The sequence below is a fragment of the Crocodylus siamensis genome, chromosome 13, assembly GCF_052110815.1.
Source record: "Crocodylus siamensis isolate JL-2025a chromosome 13, ASM5211081v1, whole genome shotgun sequence".
NCBI lineage: Eukaryota > Metazoa > Chordata > Crocodylia > Crocodylidae > Crocodylus > Crocodylus siamensis.
This window is the reverse complement of record NC_143407.1, coordinates 27816828-27830902: the sequence shown is the minus strand read 5'-3', so window position 1 is coordinate 27830902 and position 14075 is coordinate 27816828. Positions and strand designations below refer to the sequence as shown.

Below are 14075 nucleotides of genomic sequence, written 5' to 3'. Positions count from 1 at the left end.
GGTGCTTCAGTCACCCTGTCACACCTCCAGAGCAGTGGGTCTCAACCAGGGTGCTGTGGCACTCTGGCGTGCCTCATGGTCCTTTCAAGCATGCCACAGAGCGCCATGCAATGATAGCACTGTTATGTGTGCAAACATAATTCACAAGATAAACCCAGAGGTTTCAAATAGGAATTTATAGTGTTAAAAACCTTCTGATCGGTGGTGGTATGAGTTTTGTGCAACAGAAGAATTGCTCTGTTATTTTTCTATAGCCAAACAAGTGAAAATGAAGAGCTGGCATTTTCTGAGGGGTGCCTAAAATCTAAGGGTGCCTTGGGTCTAATAAAAGATTGAGAAAAAAAAAGAAGAACTGGTGATGCCATTTTTGTACTTGAAACTATATTCTTTACTACTACCAAGTAAGCTACAGAATAGGGCTGGAACATGGCTGGAATCAGTTAAAGAGGGACTGCCTTTTGTACAGTGAGAAAACTGACGGTTAAGTTGCAAATCTACTCAATAAATTAATTACCCCAAACAAGTTTAGGAACTTTCCAGTCTCCTGGGGCATTTTTCCCCTCCTGCACTGTTTTCTGATTCATGTGAGAAATTGATTTCCTCAGGCAAGCTTTTTATTATGCAAATATCTAGTGAGCACTTAATGTGATGGTCTTTATTGTGTTATATTTCACAGTTTTGATCTTAATGAATGCAATTGCAGTGCTGAGTTTCCTCATATAACACAGATTAAAGAAACAGCAGACTAACCCTCAGAGGCTCCCCTTCTCCGTACTTCTAATAAGAATTGCATTGACCCAAGAGTATTAGAGTAGATACTGGCTTAGAGAACACCTGGGACCAGGAATTAAGCAGCTGTAGTGAGTCTTTCTGCAACTTATCTTTTGAGATGAAAGCTTGATGTAAGCAGCTTGTCTTTGTGTGTAAAGCAAACCCATTACCAATGGGGGTGTAGCAGACTAGCTGGCAGAGGCGTGCATCAGACTGCACGTCTCAGGCCGCAGCCCTCTCCAGGTGTGCAAGGGTTGCAGCCCCTTTGGGCAGGGGGCTGGACTCGATGATCTCCCGAGGTCCCTTCCAGCCCTAATGTCTATGAAATCTATGAAATCTATGAAAAGTTGGGAGTGATTACAGGTTTGTAGGAAAACTGGGCCAGCTGAGAAAGATAGGGAAAGCCACCAGCCAGAAGGCCATTGTATTTGTGAGGAACTTCAACGTCGGGGTACGCTGGAGGAAGCTAGAGCAGGTATTCCAGGTGGCAGGGGTGATGGAGTACATGGTTGTCTGGCTAAATAAGGCTAGGAAGAGCCATGGTATGGGGACAGTTACATTTGTCCAGGGATGCCACAAGTGCATTGGCAATGTTTAACGGACAAATGTTGTGCGGCAGAGCCATGCAGGTCACGACAGACTGAAGGACTGCTCCCTATGGAGAGTACTGGACAGTAACACAGTTGCTCTGGGGTCCCAGGAACTTTGGCTTGAGATAGGGAACTGGGCCCTATCCTTCACAGAAGGAGGGACCAAAGGGGTGGCTTGTGGGGAAGTCAAAAAGACTGTGTATTGTGTGTACTCATGGAAGGTGGTCCTAGAAAGAAGGGAAAAGTTCCTCAGGTGGTGGTGGTGGGGGAATGCCTATGGTGAGCAGGCTGTAGGGAGTGGGCAGCCAGAGTGTAGTCATATGGCAAGCCCAATTAAGACTTCCAGTGGACCACTGGGAGCTACCCTGGAGCAAGCACTGATAGGAACCGCTGTGAGCGGGTAGGAAGGACGCACCTGACCAGGAGGGGTGGAGTTTGAGAAACATATTAACTGGGGCTGGTGCCAGAACAGGCAGTCTAGACCTGCAGGGGGCATGGAAAGGAGCTGTGTGCCAGGCGCCCACAGGATAACAACCACCTGATGTCTAAACTACCCTGAGAAGACAAGAAAGAGGCTTAAACCCGAGAGGAAAGTTGGACCCAGAGTAGGGTGGGGGGGGGCGGGGGAGGGGGGACTTCGGGTACAGCTGGTACTGGTGGTTTGGGAGGCAGTGTAGGGATGGTGGGGGTCCTATAGAGCCCAGTGGGGTAATCCCAGCTCCCTAGAGAAGGGCACAGAGAAGAAACCCCATGAGGGGCAATCCTAGAGCACCAGAGGGTAACATGGAGCTGAAGCAGTCCTACCCTGAGCCAAAGGGTGCTAGGGTGGGCTGGGCTAAACCAGAAGTAGATTGAGAGCAGCTTAGCCCTGAACAAGGGATGCACAGGGGAGCTGTGGCTCTGAAATTGTTGGAACTTGGGCCAAAGCCTGCAAGGGGGCCCAGAGGTAGAGAAGAGTGAGGCTGTCAAGGCATAATCCCACAGTGCCACTGGGCACGCAGAATTAAGCAGCTTTGCCCTGCACTAGGAGCAGCACAGGGGGGCCATGGCCCACTAGTCATTCAAAACCAAAGAGGGCACAACCAGAGCCAGGGGGCTCAGAGTGAGATCAAGAGCAGCTTGGCCCTGGGCTACGGATACACAAGGGGTGTTGTGACACAGGGGGAGCTGTGGCTCAGGAGCTGTCCAAACTCAGGCCAAAACCCAGGGCAATATTAGGCCTGGAGGGATGGGAGGGGCTGGGATGGAGGCAGATTAAGAGTGAGAGCAGCTCTGTCCTGTGCTAGGAGCAGCAGGAGAGCTGTGGCCCAGTATCCATCCAAGCTTGGGCAAAACCAGGGCCAGGGGGCCCAGACGCTGACTGAGAGCAGCTTTGCCCTGTGCAGTGGAACTGTAGCCTAGTAGCTGTCTAAGCCCAGAAGGGGCAAGCGTAGGGCCAAGGGGCCCAGAGTGAGATTGCGTGCAGCTTTGCCCTGGGCAAGAGACACACAGGGGGAGCTGCGGCCCAGAAGCCATCAAAGCTGGGGCCAAAGTAAAACTGTGAGGCATGGGCATGGGTACAGGGGAGGATGGAGCCCATGAAATAAGCCCTTAAGGCAACTAGGATGTAGATGGGACAGGAGTGCCCTACCTAGTGCCTGGGAGGTGGGGCGAGGGAATAGAGAATTGAAGGGGGTTCTCCTCTTGGGGGAGAGGGTGTGTAGCAGACTGGCTGCCAGAGGCTTGCTGCAAACCTCAGGCTGTAGTCCTCTTCAGGCTTGCAAGGGCTACAGCCCACCTGCAGGAGTGATTACAGACTGCCTAGGAGGACTAGGCCAGTTGAGAAAGATAAATAATTAGGTGGCTACAGAAGTCAAAAGGCCCCCAGGGAAAGGAGTAAAAATCAGATCTGACAGAGAGGGAGAGGGTTGCTTGGCCAGTGGCTGCAACACCAGGCTAGGGACTCCTGGGGTCTGGGAAGAGACCCAGGGGCTTCAGGATTGAAGCAGCAGCACCACGTGAGGGAACTGAGCTGAAGGCCACCTGAGAAGGAAGACAGCAGTGAGGAGAGAGCAGCAGGAAGCCAGAGGCACCTTCTCGGGGGCTGGAAAAGACTCGGGAATCTGAGTGAACCCTATATGGACTATGTTATTTGTGATGTTCCTGATGGGTAAGTGTGCCTGGGAATAAAGGGCTGCATGAAGTCAAAGACTGTTTGAGTGAAGCAAAAAACCCTGAACCCATTACAGGGAGTTTATGCAGCTTCAGCTTCATGGATTTCACCTTTTCTTCCCTTTCTACATATACTCCCTTCATCACTATGCTGTCCAAGTGCATTGATTTCAATGGAGTCAGGCAGTAGGCACATACATAACTTTCAAAGCATGTTCCAGCATAACTATTGTCCAACATATATGAGTCCTTCTGGATCTCAACCTCTCTCCGGGGGGAACTGTGTGAACAGTGCAGTGTTTTGTTTTTAGGTGGTTGTCGTGAACCAGACAACTAGGAGATGCTGGGACATACAGTGACATTGCCAAGCTGAAAGATGGCAGAGGTATATTAGTACAGAAAAAGAGGGAAGAATACATCATGGGGAAAAAAAAAAAGCTTTCAGAATCTCTGCAGTAATCAGTCAGTCCTTCCTTATAGCACTCATGGCTCTTTAGCTAAACTATATGGAGAAGAAAAAAACCCAGCCCTGCATCCTCCTATCATGGTTCTACTTCCAGACCTAACAGGAGCCTGTATAACTTTTTCTCCAAAAGGCTGCAAGCAAGAAGGGAATTTTGAAGAAGGACTTGAATGAAGAAGGGGTGACTATCTTTCTGATGTGAACAGAAAGAATATCCCAGGATTAAGGGGAGGCTAGACCGGGAGAAAGAAATGACAGGGATGGCTTTCCAAGGAGACGCTGGAGACTTACAGTTTCTGGACGTACACCGCAGAATCTGTCCCCTCTATTCTAAGGGTGGATATACTGGCATATTTTATGCAGTAACCCATCTGTTCTTAAACATAGGCTTTCCAATCCCATGACTGTCAAGCCAGGAGTATTCAAGTGCAGAAAAATTATTAATTTATTTTTAAAATACAATGAATAATAACATTACATAAAGGAATTAGTTATCTACATAAATAAAGCAGTTTTCACAAACTCCCCTTGCCACCATCCTGACAAAAACAAGCTCCTTATATCAAAATGGCCTAAACTGTATAATGGAGCCATGTTTTCTCCCCCTCGATTAAGATGAGAGGTAGCAGACCCTTTCAATTTGATCTGAATTTTTTGAGAAGTAAGAAAAACCCTAGAAATATAAGCCTAGACTCCAATAAGGTTACATACAATAAGTCTTTGCCTAGTGGAAATAACATCCTAGTTATCATCTCATCAGAAAGCATTATTTGTTTTGTTTTCCCAGTCTATGCCTCTTTACCCTGCTGGCATATAAACAGGAAAAAAAAAGAAAAGAAAATGCCTTAAAATGCTTTGCTTGTGCATGTTCTATTCTGCTGATTGGCTCTTTGCTTTTAGCATTATTTACCTAAGTCTGGAAGCTTTTTTTCTAAATTAAGCTTTTACTCACAGCTCTTGCAAGATTATGGTAATTTAATCTGGAAAATGGCTTTAAGAGTAGTTGGAAAAATATAGCTCTTTATCTGAGCTATTCTTTGTTCTTAACAGGAAGACTAGCCTTATCATTTGCGAGCCTAAGTCAGCACACACACTGTACATCTTTATTCTGCTTTGCAGCAATCTCTGCCAATTATTGATCGTTACATAGACTTCTGTATAACAAAAGCAAATCCTTACCTGAGGTCCCCAGCCATGGCATGGATACAGTATTGCTGTATGATTCTCCTGCGGACCTTGATCAAGGCATACATCTTTTGCTTTGTTGTTACGAAGCTGTGGGGGGGAAAAATATTGCCTAGTTATGCAGCTGTTCCCTAGGGGAGATGAATGCTGCTGACCGCTTACAGCATGGCCTCTGACCTTTAATGTTATGGGGAGGGAAAGATGCTTTACTGTGCCTTCAGGCATATTGATTCACAAAAGGGGTTAGTGTGGCCTACCAGGTTTTCTTTTAATAGAGAGTTTAATAATAACGGCTGTGGCTGTTATTTATACAATAATCACCATTACAATTACTACCACTTGGCTCTGGCACTGATTCCTGAGATGACATCAGGAAAGAAAGCACAAGGAACCCCTTCCATGCTATCAGGTAGAAGACAGACAGGAGAGCACATGCACGTAGCCGTCAGCCTAAGAGGCCAATGAAGAGGTGTTGTTAGACATCTTGAGAACATGGTCCAGGTATGGTATGGAGAGTACTGACCGACACTGCAGTCGGGAGCAAAGTGTACAGTCTTCATTTTGGAAGTGTAGCATTGACACTGCCTTGGTCTCTATGAGCATCTTTATACATGCTCTGGAGTAAGGGGTGTTTTAATTAGAGTGGATCTCAGGAGCTGCCCTAAATAAAGAGCCCACAGCGCCATGTTTATTCAGCCTCCTGCAGTTCAAAATGGTGGTCAGGGCACTTTAACTACAGTTCGTTTGATGAGCTTTAGTTAAAGCATGCCTGCCTGTATTTTGGAGCATGGGGACACTGAATATATGTGCTGTGGAGGCTGCTGAAGCATGCTAAGTAGCACACTCCAGAAGGCTTGATTAATCAAGTCTGCTCCAATGTGTGCATCAGAGCAGGCATCCAGCAGATGTATAGGTGCCCTATGTCCCAGAATTATCCTAGCCTCTTCTGAGAGCCCATCCATTTGGTGTTTCCCACTCTTAATCCTTCTGTTCAAAGCAAATAGCCCAGGTTTTGGCAGTAGGGATGAAATGAGAAAATCTTTCCCTCTGAGCAACATTATTGCCAGCAGTAAAACATTTGAGGAAACTTAATACAAGCTTGAAAACCAGTAGTAGAGACACGCTCATCATCACTACATAATATTTTGTCTGATCAGGAAGACTGAAACTGGACCAGTGATTTTTTTTTCAAGTTTAAAGGGAAACTAGCAATACATTATAAGAAACAAACCACTGTTGATCAATTCATATCATCAGGTGAATTAAGTGTTGAGAGATATTTGAGCCAGGAGATTTGCTTATGTATAGGCATTTGTTTCCCACCCAGGCCAATTGAAATGGAAATAGTACTCTGCATTTTCAGCGTCAAGGCATAAAATAACCTTAGGGCAACACACTTCCTCAGGATTAATAGCCATCTGGGGTCCTTGGGCTATATTTTAATTACTCCTTCCAGAGTGTCACTATTCCATGGGAAACTTACTGCAAAAGATTGTTATTTAATTATCATAAATACTTATTTTTTTATGCTCCTACTGCTGTCTCAAAGCCAATAAGGACTGAAATAAGTCTTTTTACATGACACAATAGTATGAGTTTGGGGTAAACTTAATTAGCCCTATAAGGAATATATATGATGATCATGCATAAGTTGAAACCCCTGCGATATCAGCAAAGGTTAGATCAAGGGAAAATGATTACAAGGGGAAAAATCATACAAAATACACAGTCAGCTGCTTATCTAATGGAGGCAATACTGCAATAACTCTCATTCACATTTTACAGAATATATAGGGTTTCTCAGGATTGGCAATAAATCTAAAGATAGAAATATTGCAGGGAATGAAGAACAAATTCTATAAGAAATAAAATATTTTAAATCCATATAGCTCTAATTTAAGGGTATTTTGGACTACACCCATTATAGCATGTTGTTACATAAATATGCATCTATAAATATTGATATCTTACTTCTTAATACTTATCAATCTCCTTTAAGAACATACTTTGTCTTAATTACCTCCCCATATGCAATAGTGTTGTTGTATCTTCTCATTTCGGGATAAACATGGTCCAGGTACCACTGGAAATTCCTACACTTTAAGCTTTTCCTTAAAGCTTTTCTCTCAGATACATCCCCGATGTCAATGCCTGGATTCTGAAAAATAAAGATATAACCTCAGCATCTTAACTATATATTTATTCTTTAAAAACAAGGTGTGTGTTTGTGTTTCATGAACATCTGATATTGCATCTAAACAGTCTGAAGCCTTTTAAAAGCTAAGTGACTCTGCATAGATGAATGATCATGCCATAGCATTTTCCCAAATCAAGTATGCACTTCCAGTGCTAAGACGAAAAAAACACTGGCCAAGAAGGTTAATAGAAAGGGAAGTCTTTCACTGCCGCACTAAGCAGGAAGGAGAAGTGTATATCACAAGAGAAAAAACAATGCTTTCAATGTTCTTTGAATTGTCAGTATTTGACAGATTTAGGCATGTGGGAGGAAATGCAGAGCAAGAAAGAAAATGCAGGGAGATGGAGAACATTACTTTTAAGCAAAGACTAAAAGCTCTTTATAGTCACTGGAAATAATCCCATGGACTTTGGCTCGGTCCCAAACACCAGAATTTTGGAGTGGCTCAGGACCCAAAATATTTTCAAGAGAGATCTAAATCCCACTCAGGTATCAAAACAAGGCCCTGGATTTCCAGAAGAGAACAATGCCATAGGTACTCATTTGGGTGGAAAGGCTTGTTAGAAGGGAGCGCCTGAGTGCTATGCTCACTCAGAGGTCTGACTCCATCGTTGGTGCTAAATGCATGAAAGTTTACCGCACAAGACCAAAATATGTGTCACTTTGCAAAAAAGCAGGAGCGTGGTTAGAAAGGCATTAAAAAAAAAGCAAAGAGCGATTTAGGATTGAAGGTGTCATGTTGGGGTTTAACTAACAGAAACAATAAAATGATGGGGAAACGAGTTTAGGCTGCACCTCTGAAGAAACTTCTGATAATCTGAACTATTTGTACTGTGAAATAGTTTCTCCAGGGAAATGGTGGAAATCCCACTACTTAAGCTGATTTAAAAGTAGATAAAACTATAGTTTATGTCTCAATGGGAATAATCCTGCAGTGGCCAGGAGAAATGACTCAACAGGTCACTGCATTTTTCATTCTACCTTATAATTTCAGGTAAAAGTCAGGAGAAGGAAAACAAAGGCATGCTACAACCATCCTTATTCTTTTAGACAGGTGTCTACTTTTCCTTTCTTTGTCAGCTCATGCTCTGGCCTTCCCAAATATTCATTAAATACAGCTGGGAAAGCAATTTTCCATTACAACACTTGTAATGATCTCCTAATGAATTATTCACCCTGCTTGAAAGAAGAGAGCATTTTAATGGGCTATGGGGAGCCAATAGGTGAATATAAATACGATTCAACATGGGCAGATGAGGCACAGTCCAAAATCAGCATGATCAAGTGAGGATTCTGTGTTAAGCAAGCCCATAAAACCAGTCTGAGACTGAAATAGTCCCTGATGGAAAAATAATACCTGAAAGGAATGAACACCTAGGTGTGTTTAATTAGCCCGGGGTGTCAAACGCACCTCGTGCCCTATGTCAGATCCAAACCATGCGGCTCCTTTCAGGTCAGATCCCAACTGGGGCATGAGGAAGCTGCAGTGGCAGCAGCAGCTCTGGTTCTGATCCAGAGCACAGGGCAGCAGCAGTGGTGGCAGCAGCTCCGACTCTGATCTGGAGCATGTGGCAGCTCTGGCTCCAATTCAGAGCACACATGGTGGCAGCAGCTCTGGCTTCAATTCAGGTGGTGGTGGCAGCAGCTGTGGCTCTGACCAGGGCAAAAGTGACTCTGGCCCCACATGTCCCACATTGGAGCTGCCACCACTGCATGTTCTGTGCCATGGCAGCAGCTCCATCCCTGGCTCCAGTGAGGGGCACAAGGTGGGGGTTGCCAGCTGGGGAGGCAGGGCCGCAGGAGTGTGGATGGGCAAATCGGCTGAAGGGCAACCCAGTGCTCAGCCTTTGCTCATCCTCCTGCTGCCAAGTGCTGTGTTCACTAGGATCTTGGATTCTGTGGCAGGCCACTTCCCCTGGCCAAGCTGTGGGCCATATGTTTGCCACCCCTAAATAAGTCTACAAGGTGCAAATCAACTCTGCCTTTCACCTAGGTACTAGCCATGACAAAATATTGTCTATGCAGATGAGTCTTCTTTAGAATTAAATCAGCATTGGGTAACTAATGAGGCTTGTATTAAAGTCCTGAGCCATGTAAACGAAGGTCAGATCTTCATCCGTAATCCCATTTCGAGTGTTGACTCCACATAGCCTTCATCATGACCCTATTAATCTTCTGAGTTCCAACAACTCATTTCAGTGCAAACCACTCTACTTTCCTCAAAACACAGGTTCATTTGAAGCTTAGGGTCTGAGCCTGCTAAGCACGATTACTGTCCCTCCTCCTGCACCTGTAGTCCTCCTTTACTGAGAGAAACCAGAAAATAACCAGTACTCAATATCCTGTTGCTTCTCTCTCCTGCTGCCCACGTTATTCTAAGAGACTGCACAACACGTGGCCTCTCTCCCCGGTTTGTCAGGTAAATGCAGCAGAGCAATCTGCCTCAGCTCATCGTTTTCTCAGCAAAATACTACTTGGGGACCTGGTGCAGTCCCCAGCACGTCAAAACAAAAATCCTTTTGGGATGTCAGTAGCTAATCAGCCACACTGAGGTTTCTTTTGTTCTCTGATGAAGCACAGAGATGCTGTTACTGGGTACCCAAATGCCAGTAAATCTCTGCAGATGTAACCTTTCTTCAGAGGAAAGTAGCAGCTCAGTTTTTATGTCATTCAAACAGCGTATCCCCCCTCAAGGATGGTGTTATCTTACAGGTGCACTGCATTTTAAGAGAGCCACAGGCTGTTTCACTAAATGGAATTCGTCTCTGGGAGTGCTCTATAAAGCCTAAATGGGGTTTTTTTCCCCAGTTCCCCACAGGCAAAAGCTCCAGCAGAAGGCAAGAGTTTTGCTTGTAAAAGTTTATCAACAGCGGTATCCTCAAAAATAAATTAAAAGAAGGGCATGTAGCAACAACCCTATTCACAAGGGGCTTGAGCACACAAGTCAACAGTCTATCACCACCAATATATGCCCAGGCCTTTAGTAAAGTTTATCAACAGCTGCTCTTGGAAGCCTTTAAGTATTGACAGCTAGGTCCCCCATTTTTTAATCTTGTCTCATTTCTGAACAAAGTTCTCCTGAAGTCAGTGAGTCTGTACAGAAGCAATGGTTCACTCCTCTTGATCAGCATGCAGGACTGGGGATTTTGTGGCATATTTAGCTTTGCAGTATCTGTCGGCAGAAGCTTATGGCTTCTACAGGGAAGCCACAGCACTTTGCTGTGAGGTAGGTTGTACCTAAGTTTCACCAATAGCTTCTTAAAGTTCAACTCTTCTCCTGGAGATGTAAATGAAAACACCACAGTGTTTCTACATATTGTTCTGTCCAGACCAGCTACACAAACACGGCAGCTGTTGGCATGGGACCTTGTTTCATGTACTGCCATCCTGTTGTCTTTTATGCCTGGCTGTTTAAGGATTTTGAAGGTGCCTACAGTCACTGTCTATAAATAGTAAGTGTCTCAATACTATAAGGCAGAGATGCAGCTTTTGAGGATCTACATTTTCAGCAGGATCATGATTTTGCAGAACACATTTGCGACAGAACAAGTTTTGGTTACGCAGCGGAGAACTGATGATGATGTTGCGACTGTGAGAGGTGTTAACATGGGCCTGGGTAACACTGGGTGTGATGTACATCTACTACCGGAAACAGTGTCAGTTAAAAAGACTCATTTACAGACTGTGCAGAAGGATTTAATAATTTGCTGTCTGCCGGTCTTACAAAACGACTCAATTCGTTGGGTAACATAGAGCTATAAACACATAATAAATAGAAGCTGAAGTGTGAGGCAGATACATTATACTATATGTCTAATCTTTAGAAAGAATAATCCAGGCTCCTCCGCTGATATAAACTGGTAGATTTCCATTAATATCAGCATTCTCCAGGAACATCCCCTCGCCATCAAAGTCAATGTAGCCACGCTGATTTATACCAGCTGAGGATGTGTTTCAATATATTTCAGGCTTTTTTTCCCTAATATAAAACCAAGTACTGTCAAATCTGACATCTTTGAAAGGTAAATAAAGGTGAGTGGATATAAGGCCATACCTCTAGTGGCAAATTCCATGCAATGTAAACGTGGGATTTGTAATCGTCCATCCACACCTCTGCAACACGCAAGGCATTGCGCTTGGTGTAGAAACCAATGTTGTTGTTATAGGGCTTCTTCTTGCGTTCAATGTGAGCCACTCTTGAGCACGGCAGGACCTCCATGCTGCCGCCACACAGCCACACCTGAAACACAACAAGATGAGACACATACTGCGTGAAGTGAAAAGGGACTTCATTTTTTTAAGATGAGAATCCAAGCTGTGGTGCCCAGAAACCAAAATGGATGACCCCTTAAAAGCAAAGAGGTGGAAAAGGAAAAAGGTTATTTTGAGGGATACATAGTTGGATTAATTCATGGACTGCAATCTAAATAGTCCAAACCATGGCAAACTGGAGTACTTGGCGATCTGATCCTGCACATAATACTGAGAAGAGTACTCACTATTGCCTATAATCGCATTGCCTTCCTCAGGAAAATGCACTGCGCGGGCAGAAAGCTGAGGGCTAATTTAAGTCAGTAGCAACACTCCAACATTTGCAGGATTGAGCCTTTAGCATACCATCCCTGGTGCTGTTGCCCAACAGGATAAATAAATGGATTACTGGAAATGTCTGTCCGGTTTGAATCTGCAAGAAGGATGCTGCAATGAAACATATTGCAGAAACAGATTTTTCTCTCTAGAAAACATTTGCTTGCCATTCTTTTCAACAAACTGCTTATAATTCCTTTAAATCACAGTTTACATTTTATCACAATCATCTCAGGCCTCCGTTACTTTGTACAGAAAAGGCTGCGTCACAGAACCCACGTATACATTTCTCCTAGACAAGTCTAATCATACCTGTCCTTTACGTTCCCTCCTTGTTGTCATGCTCGTTATTTATCTTAAACTGAAAATGGATCATATCCAAGACTCTCAGCACTAGATAATCATCATAAGCACACATGCCAATAATCCTAGTTCTGCCTATTCTGTGGTCTGTTGCTCATTACCATTTTGCATAGTTATTATAACACCTAGAGTTTCTGGGATTACTTCCAGACCTGCCACTCTTTATCCCATCTGTGTTCCCCAAATTTTATTGACCTCCTTCAGTATGATGTCCCAGCGTAATTAGCCATATTTTCCATGCCAGACTGGCTGAATCAGAGTCTGATCACCAGTGTGCTACTGTAAATCAAGGCTAATTCCGTTTGCCCAACAGGTGCACACAAATGAGGAGTGCACTGTGTGTTCACATGCAAAGCTCCATGATTCCAGAGTGACTTTTGAAAGCTTGACTAAACCAGATAAGATTATGTGCATGTAGTGGAGGTAGCCATGCCACAATTTAGCTTTGCACTCTCCCCAACCGCCACTCCAATTCCCTGCCTCTGTTCGATCTACTGCTCTTCCTTCTGCTCCCAGCCCTGTGCTGCCTGCCTAGTCTGCTGCTCTGCTTTCTGCTTCTTTCCCTGTGCTCTGTGCCCAATTTGTTGCTTTGCTTTCTGCTTCCTGTCCTATCTGCTGCTGTGGTACCTGTCCCTCCTGCTCCCCTCAGCCCACACAGAGGCTGCCCAGGCCATCTGCGCCACGATAGCATATGCAGCATGTTGCTAATGCCACAACTACCTGTTCCGAATATAACAAACTATGCTAAAAAAGTTATCAAAGCACACTGCATGTTAACAGCTACCCATTTGAATAAACAAATGCCTGTTTTCAATGTAGAAACACAGAAGTTCAATACGAGTCCATGTATTTTCCAGAAATACCCCATAGGAGGTGCTCTCTCTTCTGCATTTTTTGGTTCCCTATCACCCACCAAGTGAACTGAATAGGAAACACGAGCCTGAAAGCCCCAGCTGAGCTAGCAGCCTTAGAATTTGGGAGCTGGCAGGCAGTCAGGGATCCCAAAGAGTTTATTTCACTTCAGAAACAACAAATGCATTTTTGGGTTTTTTTAAAGAAAAAATTGAGAAAATTCAGTTCTCTGGAAGATTTTCAGCCTTTGGCTTTTTCTCCTCCTTTGGAATGGAAAATATTTCTGCGAAGTAGAAAATTTTTACAAAGTAAACATTCAATTTCCAGCTCTATTAAGCAGTCAGCTGCGCACTTGATTATTATATTTTTGGGCTTTGCCTATATAATTGCAAGCTTTTCATATGGAACATTTTTTACGTTTCTGGAATCAAAAATGCAAAGCAAATTTCTGGATAAATATTTATTGTAGTAAACTGGGGTACCAAGTTGCAAATTTCATTTGAAGTGCATTGATTGTATACAGAACTGAAAGTCAGTTCCAGAAAGATCAATAAGAGTTTAATTTAAAAAGGCAATTATGCTAGGCAAGATCACCCTTCCACTTCCCAAACAGAACTGAAGCTGTCAGGGTAATGAAAAAAAAATGCACTCAGTTCTACCAGATATTTATAATAGTTCCTAGCTGATGACAAGCAGAGCAGAGAGAAATATATCCAATATTATTTAAAACTTGATTTATTTAAATATTTTGGCAACTTTTTATGATCTTTCATCCTCGGAATGAGAAGAATGAGTCTTATAAAACTTCTGGCAGCTGGACAAATACTATGTTCGTTATATAGATGGGTAAATTAAGGTACAGGGAGAATCCAAGCTGTGGTGGATACATGTTCATCCATGGACAGAACTCAGAGTG

At 43.9% G+C, this 14075-nt stretch overlaps 1 protein-coding gene across 5 annotated transcripts in view; it reads right to left on the bottom strand.

Annotated features, from left to right (window-relative positions):
• GALNT17 (polypeptide N-acetylgalactosaminyltransferase 17) overlaps window positions 1-14075 on the bottom strand; it is a 339030-nt gene that overhangs the window by 19910 nt on the left and 305045 nt on the right. For 4 of the 5 annotated variants that reach the window (XR_016439053.1, XR_016439051.1, XM_090026684.1 and 1 more), the window contains exons 7-9: window positions 11412-11597; window positions 7181-7318; window positions 5155-5250 (exon numbers count right to left, since the gene is read on the bottom strand). Coding sequence is in view for 3 of the 5 variants with exons in the window: in XM_090026684.1 (XP_089882810.1) it covers window positions 5155-5250; window positions 7181-7318; window positions 11412-11597 (420 nt within the window). In the remaining 2 variants the exon portion in view is untranslated. Of the gene's footprint in view, window positions 1-5154; window positions 5251-7166; window positions 7319-11411; window positions 11598-14075 lie in introns of all 5 variants that reach the window. The other variant, XM_090026685.1, reaches the window with a different exon arrangement.